General features: G+C 45.2%; 1 protein-coding gene across 5 annotated transcripts in view; it reads right to left on the reverse strand.

Moving 5' to 3' along the window:
- Positions 1 to 13,433: 13,433 nt before the first annotated feature.
- Positions 13,434 to 16,337, reverse strand: part of CCDC27 (coiled-coil domain containing 27) — a 74,085-nt gene continuing 71,181 nt past the window's right edge. For all 5 annotated transcript variants that reach the window (XM_073603705.1, XM_073603704.1, XM_073603706.1 and 2 more), the window contains exon 12: positions 13,434 to 13,791. In XM_073603705.1, coding sequence (XP_073459806.1) covers positions 13,657 to 13,791 — 135 coding nt within the window. In that variant the 3' untranslated portion in view covers positions 13,434 to 13,656. The remainder of the gene's footprint in view (positions 13,792 to 16,337) is intronic.

A 16,337-nucleotide genomic window follows, 5' to 3' on the forward strand; every position in this document is an offset into this window, starting at 1 on the left:
AGTAAAGCAGACCATCACCCCTAGACAGTGACGGCGAAACCTTGGCACCCCAGATGTTTTGGAACTGCATTTCCTACGATGCTCCACTACACTGCAGAGTTCATGAGCATCATGGGAAATGTAGTTCCAAAACATCTGGGGTGCCAAGGTTTCGCCATCACTGGCCTAAGGGCTCATTCACACTTGCTTTGGTCTATGAAGAGGGATCCGTCGCCTTTCAGAGAGCATATAAGAGGTGGTGAGGAGGCGGTGTAGCGCCTCCTCACTGCTTGCTTTAACCCCTTGAACCCCACACTAGCAATTGTGCGCAATGCACAATGTGGTTGTGGGACGCATGCAGGGCAGCCCCATTCACTTGAATGCTCAGCGGGTGCCAAGCCTACGAAAAGTGACATAGTTAACCCCTTGGCGCCGAGCGTGCAGCTCCACTGGGAGGGGCTTTTTTCCCACGGGGGTCGCATATTTGTGTATATTCCTTTGTGCTGGGATCGCACCGCATTGCGCCCTCCCAGCACAGAGACCGGGGTCCCCCCAGGCCCTGTTCTAACATTTGGGCCCCGGGAACGGCCGATTCTGGGTCACCTGATTGCTGTGATAGCCTCTGATTGGTTACCACAGTGATCAGTCAAAGTGAAGCCCGCCCCCCTGTGTTTTCTCGCTCTGTGAATGGAGGAGAGAAATACATTGTGCCTTTTTCTCTCCTTGCAGAGATAGAAAGGTTAGGGTCAAAAGTCAAGGGTCAGGGTCAAAGGTCAGGGCCATTATGTTTTTGGGCATGATTTTTTTTTTCTATTCGTGTTAGTATCAGCGTGTTTTAGGTAGAATTAAAAAAAAAAAGCAAAATGCGCTCTATTGTTTCTGTACTCCGGCTACAAACAACACATAACATCCACATATGGGGTATCGCTGAGATTGTCAAAAGCAGGAGAATTTATTTGGGGTTGTTCTTTGGTGGTAGGTTATGGTAGTAGCAGGAAATATACAGCTAAATTTAAAAAAAATATATTGTTTTTTTCCTAATTTGGGTCATTTCTTACATTTAGATAATATTATTATTATTATTGTTTTATTTAATAATGTTTTTGTACCGCAATGCAGCATCTTCGCCTTTCTTATCTAGACAAGTATGACGTTTGTCCCCCCCCCCCCGATTCTGCGTGAATCGGTGAAGAGATGATATGCCACAGGGCTTTAATGCATGTGGATTCCTGCGCATGCCCGATGATGGATAAATATGGAAGCCCCAAACCTCACCATGTCTGCGCATGCTTACCACCCCTTTGGCCCATCTTTGCGCAGACATCTCAAGTCTCCCGTGACTCACGGGATACTCCCGCATTTGATGGTGGGCTCACGGACACCCACGAGTGCTGCAAGGTCTCCCGGGTGAGCCTGCACTGCCACTCAGCCTGGAGCAGGGCTGGACTGGTCTACCGGGATACCGAGAAATTTCCCAGTAGGCCGCCTGCCCTGGGGCCGATTTGAGCTGCGGCTGCAGCGGCGCTCAGGACCGATCCAAATGCAGAGCCCTTCTCTCCCTCCATTTGTGTAATCACAAACAGCAGGTGTCTCCCGCTGTGTCATGCAGCTGCAGTCTTAACTGTTCGGCGGCCGTCCACTGTAACAAAGCCCCGCCTCCTCGTCCGTGAGCGACAGAACACTGATTCAATTTCCCAGCTTTGTATCAGTGTTCAGTTGACCGTCTATCACGGACGAGGAGGCGGGGCTTTGTTACAGTGGACGGCCGCCGAACAGTTAAGACTGCAGCTGCATGACACAGCGGGAGACACCCGCTATTTGTGATTACACAAACGGAGGGAGAGGAGGACTCTGCATTTGGATCGGCCCCGGCCGGCGCTGCAGCCGCAGCTCAAAGCGGCCCTAGGGCAGGCGGCCTACCGGGAAATTTCTCTGTATCCCGGTAGGCCAGTCCGGCCCTGCTCCAAGCTGAGTGGCAGTGCAGGCTCACCCGGGAGATCGTGCTGCACTTGCGAGTGGCTGCAGATGGGCACAGTATTATTTTATTATAGTATTTTATTATGAATGGGGGGGGGGGGGGGTTGTTGGCACAGAGCACAACCTCCCTGAAATGATTTTTTTGCAGGTTGGGGTGTCTATTTGCGGGTACCAGGCTTACAATGATGGTGGTGCCGAAGTGCATGTATGGGGGGTGGGGTTGAGAGAAAAGTAAAGGGATAGGAACTGAAGTTCCTCTTTAAATAATAGGGATCATCAGAGGCCATTTTTGGTACCTGAACAGTTCCAGTGTAATTAAAAGGAGATTTTGTAACCCTCAAGAACTTCTTAAAGTACCCCCCCCCCCGCACCCCCTGCGCCCTCAACCACAAGGGTGACATTATACCAAAATCTCCTGATTTTTACTGACCTTTCAGGGAAGAGACAAATCTTCACGTCTTCTCCTTCTTTGATCAGTTAATTGTCATCCACCCAGATTGTCCATATTTTGTAACCCCCCCCCCATGTATTAGATTGTAAGCTCTTCTGAGCAGGGCCTTCTTAATCCTATTGTATTGTATTATAACTGTATTGTCTCCCTTTTATATTGTAAAGCGCTGCGTAAACTGTTGGCGCTATATAAATCCTGAATAATAATAATAATAATGTATGTAGTAGGGGTATTAGATTGTGAGCTCCTTCGGTCTGAACGGTGTCATACTCCCTGTAAGGTGTAAAGCATCCACCGCACCCAGTGAGAGCAATTCCACTCTTCCTTGCTGCAAGAATTCAATAGAAAAGTGATACATGATAGGGTGCTGCAGTCTTCAAGATTTGCTTACAAAGAATACTTCAAGATCCGGTACAGGCCTAGAGTAGGGATAGATTCTGAGATCAGACTGCTGGGTTTAGTCTGGTAGCTGTGCTGGATTATCATATATTGGGGCCTTTCTAATGTATTTTATACGCTTTTCTGATCCCAGCGCTCGGCACATGTGACAGGGAGCTTTGTGTGTGAAGGCTGGAGCAATTTGGGACTACAAGTCCCATGATCCTATGCACATTCCTCAGCACACTGTGTATAGGCACAACGACTTTTAGTAAGGCTCATAGAAAGGTGACAATGACTTGCTCCACACAGCGCATGCAAAGGCAGCATTGTCACCCTATTAGTAGAATCATACAGATTTTACAGCAATTGCTGCAGAATGAAGTAGCAAAAAGGAATGTCTTTCAGGAAAAATAAATATATATTTATTGTCTGGCTGAGGGGTTAGATACACTTTGACTAAGGAAAAAAAAAATAGATAATATACAAAAGAAGTTTACAAAGTTGAAACTTACGCATTACTGACCTCTACCTCTAAACTCTGCGTCATTTACTCCTGACCTCTGCACTCTGTGACATATTACCAAACTCTGAGCTTTATGTTACAAATGACTTTATTGGTTACAAGTGCCACCTGCCACTCTGCATTATATACTACTGAACTCTGCACTCTGTATTACATACTACTGACCTCTGTGTTACTTACTCCTAACCCCTGCACTCTGCATTACATACTACTGATCTCTGAACTTTGTGTGACTGACACCTGACCTGAACTCATCAAACCTTCATGGCCTCCAGTCACTTTAGTCTTTTCCAAGTTTTATTGAACGAAGATAACGAAGAGAACGAAGGATAGGGTCTCAGTCCCCTCCAGCAACAGAAGGGACGTGCACACATGTATACGCATGCACGGGCATCCGAGCACACATGGGCACACAGGTGTGCCTGTCACCGATCCTGGTGCCTGGTGGCCAATTTAAACCTGAAGCCTGCATGACATAATCGCTGGATGGTCTTCAGCTTATACCCTGCGACCCGGGTTCTTGAAAGCTTGCTAGACCCTGTTACTGACCCGGCTATGCCTGTTTCTTCTCTGGACTTCCCTTGCCTGCTCATGTCGGCTGCTGACTTTGTACTTTGCGGCCAACACATTGCCAACCCTTCCCTGACCTGGACTCTGCTCATGATTCTGCTTGGTTGTAACTTGACTCTACACTTCTCCTCCTCTGGCCTCAGTACTTGTCCCAACTTCCAGGGGTGGCTGGATGGGAATTGTGCAGGAGGCCACCCTCATCATCTTCCGCTACTCATACCGGTACATGACATCTGGGCAGATTACTACTAAATTTACTAGACACCTCTGACAACCGGGTGGCTATACCCCCCCCCAAGATGGCTTTCATGGAGTCTGAAAACTCTCTGCAAAGATAATGCAAAGGGGACGGGAAGGAATGGGAAGGGGAAAAGATAGACAATGCAATAATGAGCACAAACATAGATGGCGTAGTACACATCACCAGATTTCCTCCCTGACACTGACTTTGTTTCCTCAGCTAAATAAGCTTTTTCCTGTCACATCGAACATGAAACATCCTGATTGTCCATCTTCTCTGGTTTTCACCTGCAACAGAGAAAGAAAATACATTAGGGGTGTATGATAACACAATGAGATATCACAGGCTGCAGTGACCGGAGCCCGAATCCCTAGAATAGACGTTCTTAACCAGGGTTCTGTGGAATCTTAGGGTTCCTCCAGAGGTTGCTAGCGGTTCCTTGAGTTGTGGCTGACTGACTCTGTTGGTTCTTATGGGGTTCTGGGCATAGTTTTGGCAGAACCAGCTGCATGACACCATTGATCTTTGTAGCTGTCTGTAGAGATGGCCACCTGACCATTAAATGTAAAGGGGACATTCTTCTCACTGACCACCAATGGTTTTAGCAGAGGTTCCCAAAGAACTGAACGTTATTTCAAAGGTTCCTCAACAGTTGAGAAAAGGCTGCCCTAGAGAGTAACACTTTGTTCCCCTATACAGCATACTCCTTGATTCTTAATAACGCCATCCCTGTGAGACCCAAGAATGCTACTTAGATCCAGTTGTAGCTAAGATGGTACATCACTGTGCCACAATGGCTGGAACTTGCTCACGTAGATCTCAGTTAATCACTAATGCCCCTAACTGACTGTAACTAACTGAACAGCATCAATCAAAGTCTCTCAGTCCCTTTTTTGTCTCTCCAGGTGTCCCAGGGGTTCTCACTTGCAAATGGTCAGGCAACTTTAACCTTTGTGTTCAATATAGCAGCAGTCCCAATCTTCCCCATGATCAAAATAATTCACATACTACTCAATATTGAAAACCACACAATTTGCATGAATGTGCCACCCATAGTTCCAGCCGGCCATGCATCCTTTGAACCTGAAATCAATAGATAGAGAAATATCTTCTATTGCTTTTCTGTTCCAGCATAACGGTGTCCTGTGTACTAAGCCAGCTCCATTAAGACATGGTGTGACCAGTTTGGTGTGGAGGAACTCGGGTGTCCTGTACAGAGCCCTGACCTCATCCCTACTGAACACCTTTGGGATGAATTGAAATGACAATGGTGATCCAGGTCTTCTCATCCAACATCGGTCTTGCTCTTGGAGGCTCATAATTTAAGAACTCTACCAATAATTGTAATAGGGACATCCCACTCCAAACTGGTACACCATATTGTACACCAAGTATATGAACCCCTCCAATGGTGGAGTTCAGCCGTTCCCAGTGAAGGGTCCTGATAATACTCCATCATACAAAGACATTTGTCCAAATTTGTGGTAGTAGTTTGGTGCAGACCCTTTTCTGTTTCACCATGACTGTGCCCCTGTGTACAAAGCCAGCTCTATAAAGACATGGTGTGACCAGTTTGGCCTGGAGGAACTTCATTGTCCTGTACAGAGCCCTGACTTCAACCCTACTGAACGCCCGAGCTCTAAAAATGAGTACAATTTCCCACAGACACATTCCACAGTCATGTATGAACTTCTTCCTAGAAGATGTGGAGGAACTTAAGATCCCCGACCTCAACTCTACTGAACACTTTTGGGATAAATTGGAATGCCAAAAGGTTTTCTGATCCAACATCAGTACCTGACCTCAGTTCTACTGTCACATACTTGGTTGGGGCTGAGCTGACGAGAGAGCTTCCATTACACCTCCTGTCCCATAATCCCCTGGAGTTGGTGAAGGGGGATAGGGTACATGTGGAGGGCCCTGACACAGTGGGTGGTCAGATGACCGTTTGGATACTGCTGGGATGCTCAGAATTGAACTTGTGCAGAATGGTGGAGCACAGGAACTCCCAGTTTCAGGAAGCAAAGCCTTGGTCAAAGCGAGCCACAGTTCACAGCAACCAAGAAGCAGAGGTGCCAAATCAAAAGACAGGAGCAGGGTCAGAAGCCAAACTTGGGTCAATTTCAGATGAGCAGCAGAAGTACCAAAATAGCAGGCTAAGGACAATGTCAAGACACAACCCAAGGTCAGCAACAGGAGATCTTGATACAGCAGGGTCAAGGAGTAAGCCGGGTCAAATACAAAAGAGCAGGATGTGGATCAGGGCACATGTCACAGGAGCCAATGAACACTCATCAATTCTCCTTAGTTGTGCTTTATATAGGGTTGTGGGCACCAAAAGCCAGTTCCAGACTGGCATGCTAATTCACGTTAATGCACGCACGCATATACACTACACCAGACTTTCTCAGCCTTTTTACCCCAGAGGAAACCTTGAAATAGTTTGCAGGTTTCAGGGAACCCCTGCCAAGATTAGTCCATTGGGGTCATTAGGAAAATGCCCCTTACATTGAAGGTCAATAGAAAGAATGCCACCCTTACAGTGGGGGTTAGCATGCCACCTTTAGAGTCAGTTTAAAGATCATTGGTGTTATGCTACTGGCTCTTCCAAGTGGTGATGGACCTGGAACTATGGCGGCACCATGAAATGGGAGTTTAAATCAGCCACAGCTCAGGGAACCCCTAGAAACCTCTGGAGGAACCCTGGTTGAGAATGGCTGCACTAGACCATAAGCTGCAGTACCTACATGCGTAGATCCTCAGGCACAGCCATGCACTGGATCTTTCTGACACCTACTGAACACCTTTGGGATGAATTGGAATGCCAATTGAAAGCCAATCCAACATCAGTACATGACCTCAGAAACGCTCTTCTGGCTAAATAGGCACAAATTCCACCAGATTCACTCATGGAAATTTGGAAAGCCTTCCCAGAAGAGTGGAGACTGGTATAGCCACAAAGGGGGACTCCATAATAATGTTCATGGTTTCGGAATAGGATATTCGGCAAGCTCATACAGGTGTGATGTGATGTTCAGGTGTCAACAAACCTTTGGCCACATAGTGCACAATTATCACCTACCTGGCGAAGACCGGAACGTTGTGGAGACCTCTCTTGCACCTCCTGCCCAACAGTCCTGAAGGTGGAGACAGAGAGTGTGAGAGCATGGAGTGGCATATGTGCCATAGTAGTTGGCTGGTAATGTCCACTCTGTAGGAGGGTAGAGCTGGTAGTCGCAGTCCTCGAGACAGGATGCCAAAGCAGCTTGACACTAGAGCAGAAGATGAAAGCAGAACCAGGAGGCAGGCAGCAGTCAGCGACAGCCGGGCTGCAGGGGACCAAATCGGCAGATAGAGCAAGTCCAGGAGATAGGCCAGGGTCAGTAACGACCTGACAAAGCAATACAGAATCAGCAGGCGGGTCACATAGCTCCGCACTTCCTGGTTTCTTGCCTAGGAGAGAATCACATATTCCTTGCCCAAAGCCTCCTGGGATGGCCATGTCACAAGTCCAGTAAACAATCCAAGGTCAGAATAATGAGATGGACAAACGTAGAGGGGAAGTCCAGGGGAAAGCCGCGTCATATACGGCTAAGCAAGTTCAGGTCTCAGGAACACAGGAGCAAGCTGAAGATCATTCAGCAACTTCTCATAGTGACAGACTATTTTAAGTTTAAATCGGTAGCTGAGCACCAAGTGTGCACACTAATTGCCATGCGCATTCGCACGTGTGCACGCGCGCGCACTCATGCATGCAAGCGCTGAAAACTAGAATGGTATGTCTAACATTGCCCCTTTGCTTAGAAAAGCTGAGCACAAACATAGGTCCGCACTGGTTTCCTGGTAGTGGGAATCTGGTTTACCTTACATCAATCGTCTAGTTGTTGGTCAAATTATTCCTAAAGGCTAAGTTCACCTTTCCCAGAAAATAGCTCATGCAGTCAAGGGGTTCCAGTAGATCTTAAAAAAAAAAACTACAGTTTTGTAAAATGTTCATTCATTTTAATTTTATACCTGTAGGCCACTTAGGCCCCCCAGAAGCCTGGCCTGAAAACTCCCAGTAAGAAACCACCATGTCCTCCTGATTTGTTCTTAGCACAGGAAAACCATTAGCCTTTGCTTATGTTATGCTGGGAGTGAGCTTCCCATGGTTTTCCCATCCTAGCAACAAGTCAGGACGGGGGGGGGGGTTGCTAACTGGGAGTTTTTTTTTTTGCCAGGCTTCTGGGGGGACCCAAATGGCCCACAGGTATGAAAATAAAATGAATGAACATTTTCCAAAGCTGCACAGTTCTGTAAAAATCTACCGGACACCTTGACTGCCCGGACTATTTTCTGGAAAAGTGAACTGAGCCTTTAAATGGTCCTGTTAAAACCACGTCCATAGACCTCAGACAGGCATTCCTGATGGACTATAAATAATAAATGTGAATGGTCTCTCCTAGTAACGTCATGTGATCGATGTACAAAGTTGAAGATTGTTAAATAAAGAATGAAAAAACCCCCAGAACAGCGAGCAATGTGACCGTCACATGAGAACATTACTCTTCTCCAAATGTTCCGCATAATAAATAAAATGCACGACAGTCACAGGCGTGATTTGGCTCATCCTGTTAATATTGGAAAGTTTGGAAGTGTAATGATTGAGCGGGGTGGTAACACAGATCCGTCCCCCAGCAGCCGGTTGAAGTTTCCTATATACTGTACAACGAACGTCTTCCGCCTCGCAGACAACAGCAGCAACGTGCAGATAATTAGCAATTTGTAGCTGAGATAAGACGATGAGACGCTGAGTGTGCGCCGGTGATAACACGCCGGAGAAAACGCCGCTCATGTGTCAACATTCACCATTATAGCTGTACGCCTAAAATCCGGTGATGGATCTCTTACTGATATTTATTTTAAACACTTAACTGGTTGTCTTCCCACTTCTCTGTCCCTCGCAGAAGGAGGAACACTCACCACTTGAAGACCCGCCCTTTTCTGGAACTTTTATTTAAAAGTTGAAAAATCTGTATTTTTTTTTTTTAATTACTTAGAACTTCCAAACATTATATATATATATATATATACAGTTATACAGTATATATATATTTTTATTTTTATATATATATATATATATATATATATATATATATATATATATATATTGCGAAAATTTTGAAAAAAAACCCCAATATTTTCTACTTTATGTTATAAAAGAAATCCAATAAAATCAAATTTTGTCATAAATTTAGGCCAGGATGTATTCTGCTACATGTCTTCGGTAAAAAAAATCCTGATAAGTGTATGATAATAGGTTTGTGTGAAAGTTTAGAGAGTCTACAAGCTATACTATGTTGTAAAGCGCTGCGCAAACTGTTGGCGCTATATAAATTCTGTATAATAATAATAATAATAATAATACTACGTATCACTGAAAATCAATCAATCCTGATGTACTGACGGCCGATCTAATTTCTTGAGGGCCTAAAATGTCAGGACAGTACAAACCCCCACCCCCCCAAATGACCCCTTTTTGTAAAGATGACAGTCCAAGGTATTTAGTAAGAGGCACGGTGAGTTTTTTGAAGTTGCAATTTTTTGCCCACAATTGTTTAGGAAAATTAAGATTGTCTTTTTTCTCCACAAAAAGTTATTTCTCACACATGGCATAGATAAACTTGCAATTACACCCCAAAATATATTCTGCTACTCGTCCTGAGTATGGCGATACCACATGTGTGAGTCTTTTTTACAGCCTGGCCACATACAGAGGCCCAACATACAGGGAGCACCGTCAGGTGTTCTGGGAGCATAAATTACACATATAATTTCATTCCCACCTATCACACTTTTGAAGGCCCTGGAGCACCAGGACAATGGAATTACTCACAAAAATGACCCCATAAAGCAAACACCCCAACATATATTCTATGAGGCATAATGAGTCTTTTGAACATGTCATTTTTTTCCACAAGTTTTTGGAAAATGTGGAAAGAAAACGAAAACCTATTTTTTTACACAAAGTTGTATATGTATAAGATATTTCTAACACATGGGATGTACATAGCAAAAATGACACCCCAAAATACATTCTGCTACTCCTCCTGAGTACGGCAATACCATATATGTGAGACTTTTACACAGCCTGGCCACATACAGAGGCCTAATATTCAAGTAGCACCCTCAGGCATTCTAAAGGCAAAAATTACACATTTCATTTCCTGACTACTTATCATCACATTTTTGAAGACTCCTGAGCCTCTTTGTTAGGATTCTGTCCTCCTCACTTTCCATTTCAGAGCCATCCACTTTCTACTGGCTCATACTCGCTATCCGAGTCTGACGGAGAGAGTTTCCTGCTACTCTCGTCTGACATACTCTGGAGTATATGGAAAGCCTCCTTGCTATTGAATAATTTTTAAGCCATGTTGAAAGATTACTGGGACAGATGTGTCAGATGTGTTAAAGATGTTGATCACTGGGACAGATGTGTGCAGATGATCATGGACAGATGTGTGCAGATGTGCACTGGGGCAGATGTGGCAGATGATCACGGACAGATGTGTGCCAGATGTGCGCAGACGATCACGGACATATGTGGCTGATGATCATGGGGGGTGTGTGGTAGTTGGGGTAGGGCAGGAGGTGGGGTGGTCTGTCAGTGGGGGGTGGGGGGTCTTTTGGGGGGGGGCGGCAGTTGATGGGGTTTGCATTGCCGTTTGGGGGACCGGCTCTGTGGGTGCCCCCACCGGTCCTGGGGGAATCGGCTGCTTGGTCTGGAATGCCTGGGCCTGTTTTTGGTCCCAGTCCGGGTGGGGCCAGGGGTGCTTACAGCCCATTTCATTCATGTAATAATCCTTTGTCCTAAATAAAATAAAGTCTGTTGCTGTGATAGTTTAATGTGTTAGTTGGGGTTAGGTGTAAAAGGTAAATGTCCTGCTGCAAAGAGTAATATCAAATATTCCAGGATCTATTTATTTAACCCCCCATTACCGGGCACTTTCACTCCCTTTCTGCCCCCCTCCCAATACCGTGCATTCCCCCCTCCCTCTTCCTGCCCCCCCAATACCGTGCACTCCCCCCTCCCCCTTCCTGCCCAGGCCAATTTTCAGCTTTCAGCGCTGTCACACTTTGAATGACAATTACGCGGTCATACAACACTGTACTCAAATGAAATTTTTATCATTTTATCACACAAAATAGAACTTTCTTTTGGTGATACTTAATCACCGCTGGGCTTTTTATTTTTTTGCTAAATAAATGAAAAAAGACCGAACATTTTGAAATAAAAAAAAATTCCTTAGTTTCTGTTCTAAAATGTTATAAATAAGTAATTTTTCTCCATCACTGATGGGCACTTATGAGGCAGCGCTGATGAGCACTGATAGGTGGCACCGATGGGCACTGATGAGGAGGCACTAATATGCAGCACTGATGGGCACTGATGAGGCTGGACTGATAGATGGCACTGATGGGCACTGATAAGTGGCATGGATAGGTGGCACTGATAAACACTAATGAGCAGGCACTGATGAGGCTGGACTGATAGATGGCACTGATGGGCACTGATAAGTGGCATGGATAGGTGGCACTGATGAGCACTAATGAGCAGGCACTGATGGGCACTGTTGGGGCAGCACTGATAATCAGAGCCCTGATTATCAGTGCAAATTTCCCCTTTGAGGAAATGCCGCTGATCAGTGCCCATGTCTCCACACACATGCTTCTTGTCTCTGCACAGGAGGCGTGTGCTGTATAGAAATCACCATTTCATGTTTCCTGGTGGTAACCAGACACAAATATGAATATTTCCTTTCATTTCAATTTTGTTTCCAAAAAGTGAGTTTTATAAGTCATGTGACTAACAGATCTCCCAACAATAAGAATATATCTTTATTTATCAACAATAAATTTCTTTATAAAAACAGATTTCATTCAAAAATATTTCCTTTATGGATACAATACATCAATTATGTATATAAATTCTGCTACAATTACATTTTTCTCCCTTTAATAATAAACATTTATTTGTAGCTCAGCTCTAACATTTTCTATTCCCCCTCCCCCCTCCTCCACCATTTCTTTTAACATTTCTGATATACATTTTTTCCCGCAGTCTTTATGCCGCCCCCCAGGGATGTCATTAATTCCTTGGTAAAGGACGGCGGGTGGTCTTTTCTTATGGGCACATGATGCTGCCAGGCCTGGGAAGTCCAGGGGGGTGTGTGCATGACGCCCCGGGGCTCACAGGAAGTGGGTTGGAGAACACCGGGAGCGTCAAATACAATAGAGGAGTGGAGTTGGATTGGAGAACAATGAGTCTTAGGAGTAGCAGTGTTGACAGCTTCCCTGAAAAGCAATCCAATGTGTATCACTTTTCAGAGGCAAGTGAAGAGGTTTGCGGGCGTGTGGGAGGCGATGCTCCCTTCTGAGGGTTTTGCATTGGAATATCGCACCACAACCACAAGGCTGGCGCCTGGCACACTCCCATTGACTTCAAGTAAAAATTGGCAAATAGCTAAATATAACGGCTGCGGCCTGTGTGCAAACCCTTGTTGTTAGGTTCTGGGGGGGTTGGTTGGAACGAACCGTATTTTTACCGCCCGTTTACCACCTGTGACAATTAAGCCCTAGGGACACAGCACCAGAAAGGCAAAAAGTACCAAATCCTCACCACACTAAATGGATGGCGGCTTTCAAATATGAATCCAGCAGCTGAATGGGGCAGCAAGAGATTTCATATACAGATGTGATGAAAAGTTTGCAGGCAGAAATGGTGACATTTTGGCGTTGATATTGGAAATCTGCCGATATTAGAAATCCCCCAAATAGCCACCAACAGCCATAAGTGTTCAGCCAAGGCATGCTGGGATTTGTGCTTCCACAACCAATAGGAAGTGCCTGCTTTCAATGATTTGCTACTAGTAGGTTGTTAGAAAGACACAATCTGATCCCATATCCTCTATATTACCATAAGTTTTGGGACGCCTGCCTTTACACACACATGAACTTTAATGACATCCCAGTCTTAGTCCGGAGGGTTCAATATTGAGTTGGCTCCGCCCTTTGCAGCTATAACAGCTTCACCTCTTCTGGGAAGGCCGTCCACAAGGTTTAGGAGGGTGTCTATGGGAATGTTTGACCATTCTTCCAGAAGAGCATTTGTGAGGTCAGGCACTGATGTTGGACGAGAAGGCCTGGCTCGCAGTCTCCGCTCTAATTCATCTCAAAGATGAAGAGATGAAGCTGTTATAGCTGCAAAGGGCGGAGCCAACCCAATATTGAACCCTCCGGACTAAGACTGGGATGTCATTAAAGTTCATGTGCGTGTAAAAGCAGGCATCCCAATACTTTTGGTAATATAGTGTAATTACAATGGGCTGAAGGGTTTATACCAGTTTCTTGTGCTCACTAACTAATCACCTGGATACCAGCAATTTACTTTAGAAAAGGAACAAGCTGGTTGGTTGCTGCGATCAGCACAGGCACCTATAGTGGTAGGGAGTGTCCATTGTCAGTCATGTGATCACACGCCCCCGAGGATGTCCTTCATTGAGCTTTCTTCCTGGAGGTGGAGGACGAATGTTTGGCGATGTGGGAGCTCTCTGATTGGTGCAATGGTGGAACTTTCACTCCTTTCTGTTTGAGCTGCTGGTGAAAATCTGACCTCTCTGCGATTATTTTCTACAAGGAAGAAAAGAAACGTTTGGATGAATGTATGCTTTATTTTGTATTGCAGTCCGATCATTATTACATTGCACTTCTAAGACAAACAATCATGATTGGAATTTAAATATTTAGTCTTAAAGCTGAAGAATGATCTGCTAATACTTTGCCCTTCCCTACTTCCTCCCCTCCCCCATCAACATAATAATGACATTTTTAAATAAAACCTTTCCATTTTAATTACATATCTTATTTTACACCTGATGATGTCATCACTGGGTCTCTGAGCTTCTATTTTCAATGAAGACAGATCATGGCTGGTGGGAGGGGCCACTGGGGGGGCTGTGCATAGCTTCCTAAAAACATCACAGCACCCTGTCTCAGTACCTAAGAGCTCTCAGTCCAAGTCCAACATAACTACTCCAGGTGCAAGCAGTGGGAGGAGTTATGCAAATATCAAAATGCCTTGATGGTTAAACGCCCTCTAGGCAGGTTGCATTTGCATACAGAGCCCCTAGGTAACACCCACAGGGAATGCTGAGCTTCCATAGGCTAGATAATGCTGGACAGGAAATGGGGCGGGGCTCTATCTGACTTGCTGCAGCTTTTAATGCACATTATGAGAAGCTCACAGTGTGCGGTGAAATCATAGGAAGCCGTCTCAGTCCAGGAGAGGACCCGGTACCACTATACAAGATATAGGTCTATTGGGGGGTAAGTGCCCAGTATTGAAGGAGTTATGACAGTGAGGGCAAACCTTGGCACCCCAGATGTTATGGAACTACATTTCCCATGATGCTCTCACACTGTGCAGTGTAGTTGAGCATCATGGGAAATGTAGTTCCAAAACTAAGGGGAAAGTAGTACTGGGAATATGGGCCCCCTAACCTGAGGGAGGAGGGGGAGACGGACCTCCTATCACAATTTGGATTAGCAGCAAGAATGGGAAGTGTCATCACAATGGGGGATTTTAATTATTATCCATTTATCTAAGGCTCGCCAGTTCCTGTCTTGCAGGACAATTTTATGGGTCAGATGGTAGACGCACCAACTAGAAACAAAGCGTTACTAGAACTACTGATTACCAACAATACAGACCTGACCACGGATGTGGAATTACAGGGCAATTTAGGAAACAGCGATCACAGGTCAATTAGCTTCAGTATAAATCGCTAAACAATGATCCTTGCTAGAAGATATTAATTGGGATAAAATCTTAGAAACAAAGAATACGGAGGAGAGATGGGTTTGCTTTAAGAGCATATTAAAAAAGGGCATTAGCACATGCATCCCAATGGGAAATAAATTTAAAAGGGCGAACAAAAGTCCTGGGTGGCTTAACTCCAATGTAAAAATACATATAAAAGCAAAGGATAAGGCCTTCAAAAAATACAAGGCTGAGGGATCATCATCAGCATTCCAACTTTACAAAGAATGCAACAATAACTGTAAGGGTGCCATCAGGGCGGCTAAGATAGAACACGAAAGGCTCATAGCGGAGGAGAGCAAAAAAAAATCCCAAGAAATTCTTTAAGTATGTAAACAGTAAAAAAGGGAGGACAGACCTTATTGGCCCCATAAAGAATGAGGAAGGACATCTGGTTACAAAGGATGGGGAGATGGCAAAGGTATTGAATTTATTCTTCTCCTCAGTCTTCATGAGGGAATCGGGGGGCTTCAGTATCCAAAACTGCAGTGTTTATCCTCATGACACATTATAGAAAGCAACCTCATGGCAAACAGAGGACAGAATTAAAATTAGACTTGAAAAACTTGAATAAATCACCGGGACCAGGTGGCTTGCATCCGAGGGTACTTAGGGAACTCAGTCACGTACTGTATTTATTGGCGTATAACACTCACTTTTTCACCATGAAAATTGGGTGCAAATGGCATGTGCGTGTTATACGCCAATACTTCAATTTTAGCTGCCTCAGAGGGGACAGGGAGGGGGGTGGGACGAGCGCCGTCAGATTACATACAGTGAGAAACTCCTGTTTACTTGGTGGCCTCTGTAATAGGAAGTCCCGTCTCCTGGGCTGCCATTGGACCACTGTTCTGTCTATCATAGGAGATTCTCACTGTATGTAATCTGTCGGCGCTCGTCCCGCCCCCCTCCCTGTCCACTCTAGGCTGCAGATGGGCATCGATCAGGCTGCACTGATGGCAATGGTGAGGCTGCTGCATTGATGTGGACTGATGAGACTGCATTGATGGCACTTGTATCTGGATTTTGCAAAAGCATGTGACACAGTTCCCCATAAACGTTTACTGTACAAAATAAGGTGCGTTGGCATGGACCATAGGGTGAGTACATGGATTGAAAACTGGCTACAAGGGCGAGTTCAGAGGGTGGTGATAAATGGGGAGTACTCAGAATGGTCAGGGGTGGGTAGTGGGGTCCCCCAGGGTTCTGTGCTGGGGCCAATCCTATTTAATTTGTTCATAAACGACCTGGAGGATGGGATAAACAGTTCAATCTCTGTATTTGCAGACGATACTAAGCTAAGCAGGGCAATAACTTCTCCGCAGGATGTGGAAATCTTGCAGGAAGATCTGAACAA

The sequence above is a fragment of the Aquarana catesbeiana genome, linkage group LG10 (assembly GCF_042186555.1).
Source record: "Aquarana catesbeiana isolate 2022-GZ linkage group LG10, ASM4218655v1, whole genome shotgun sequence".
Lineage (NCBI taxonomy): Eukaryota > Metazoa > Chordata > Amphibia > Anura > Ranidae > Aquarana > Aquarana catesbeiana.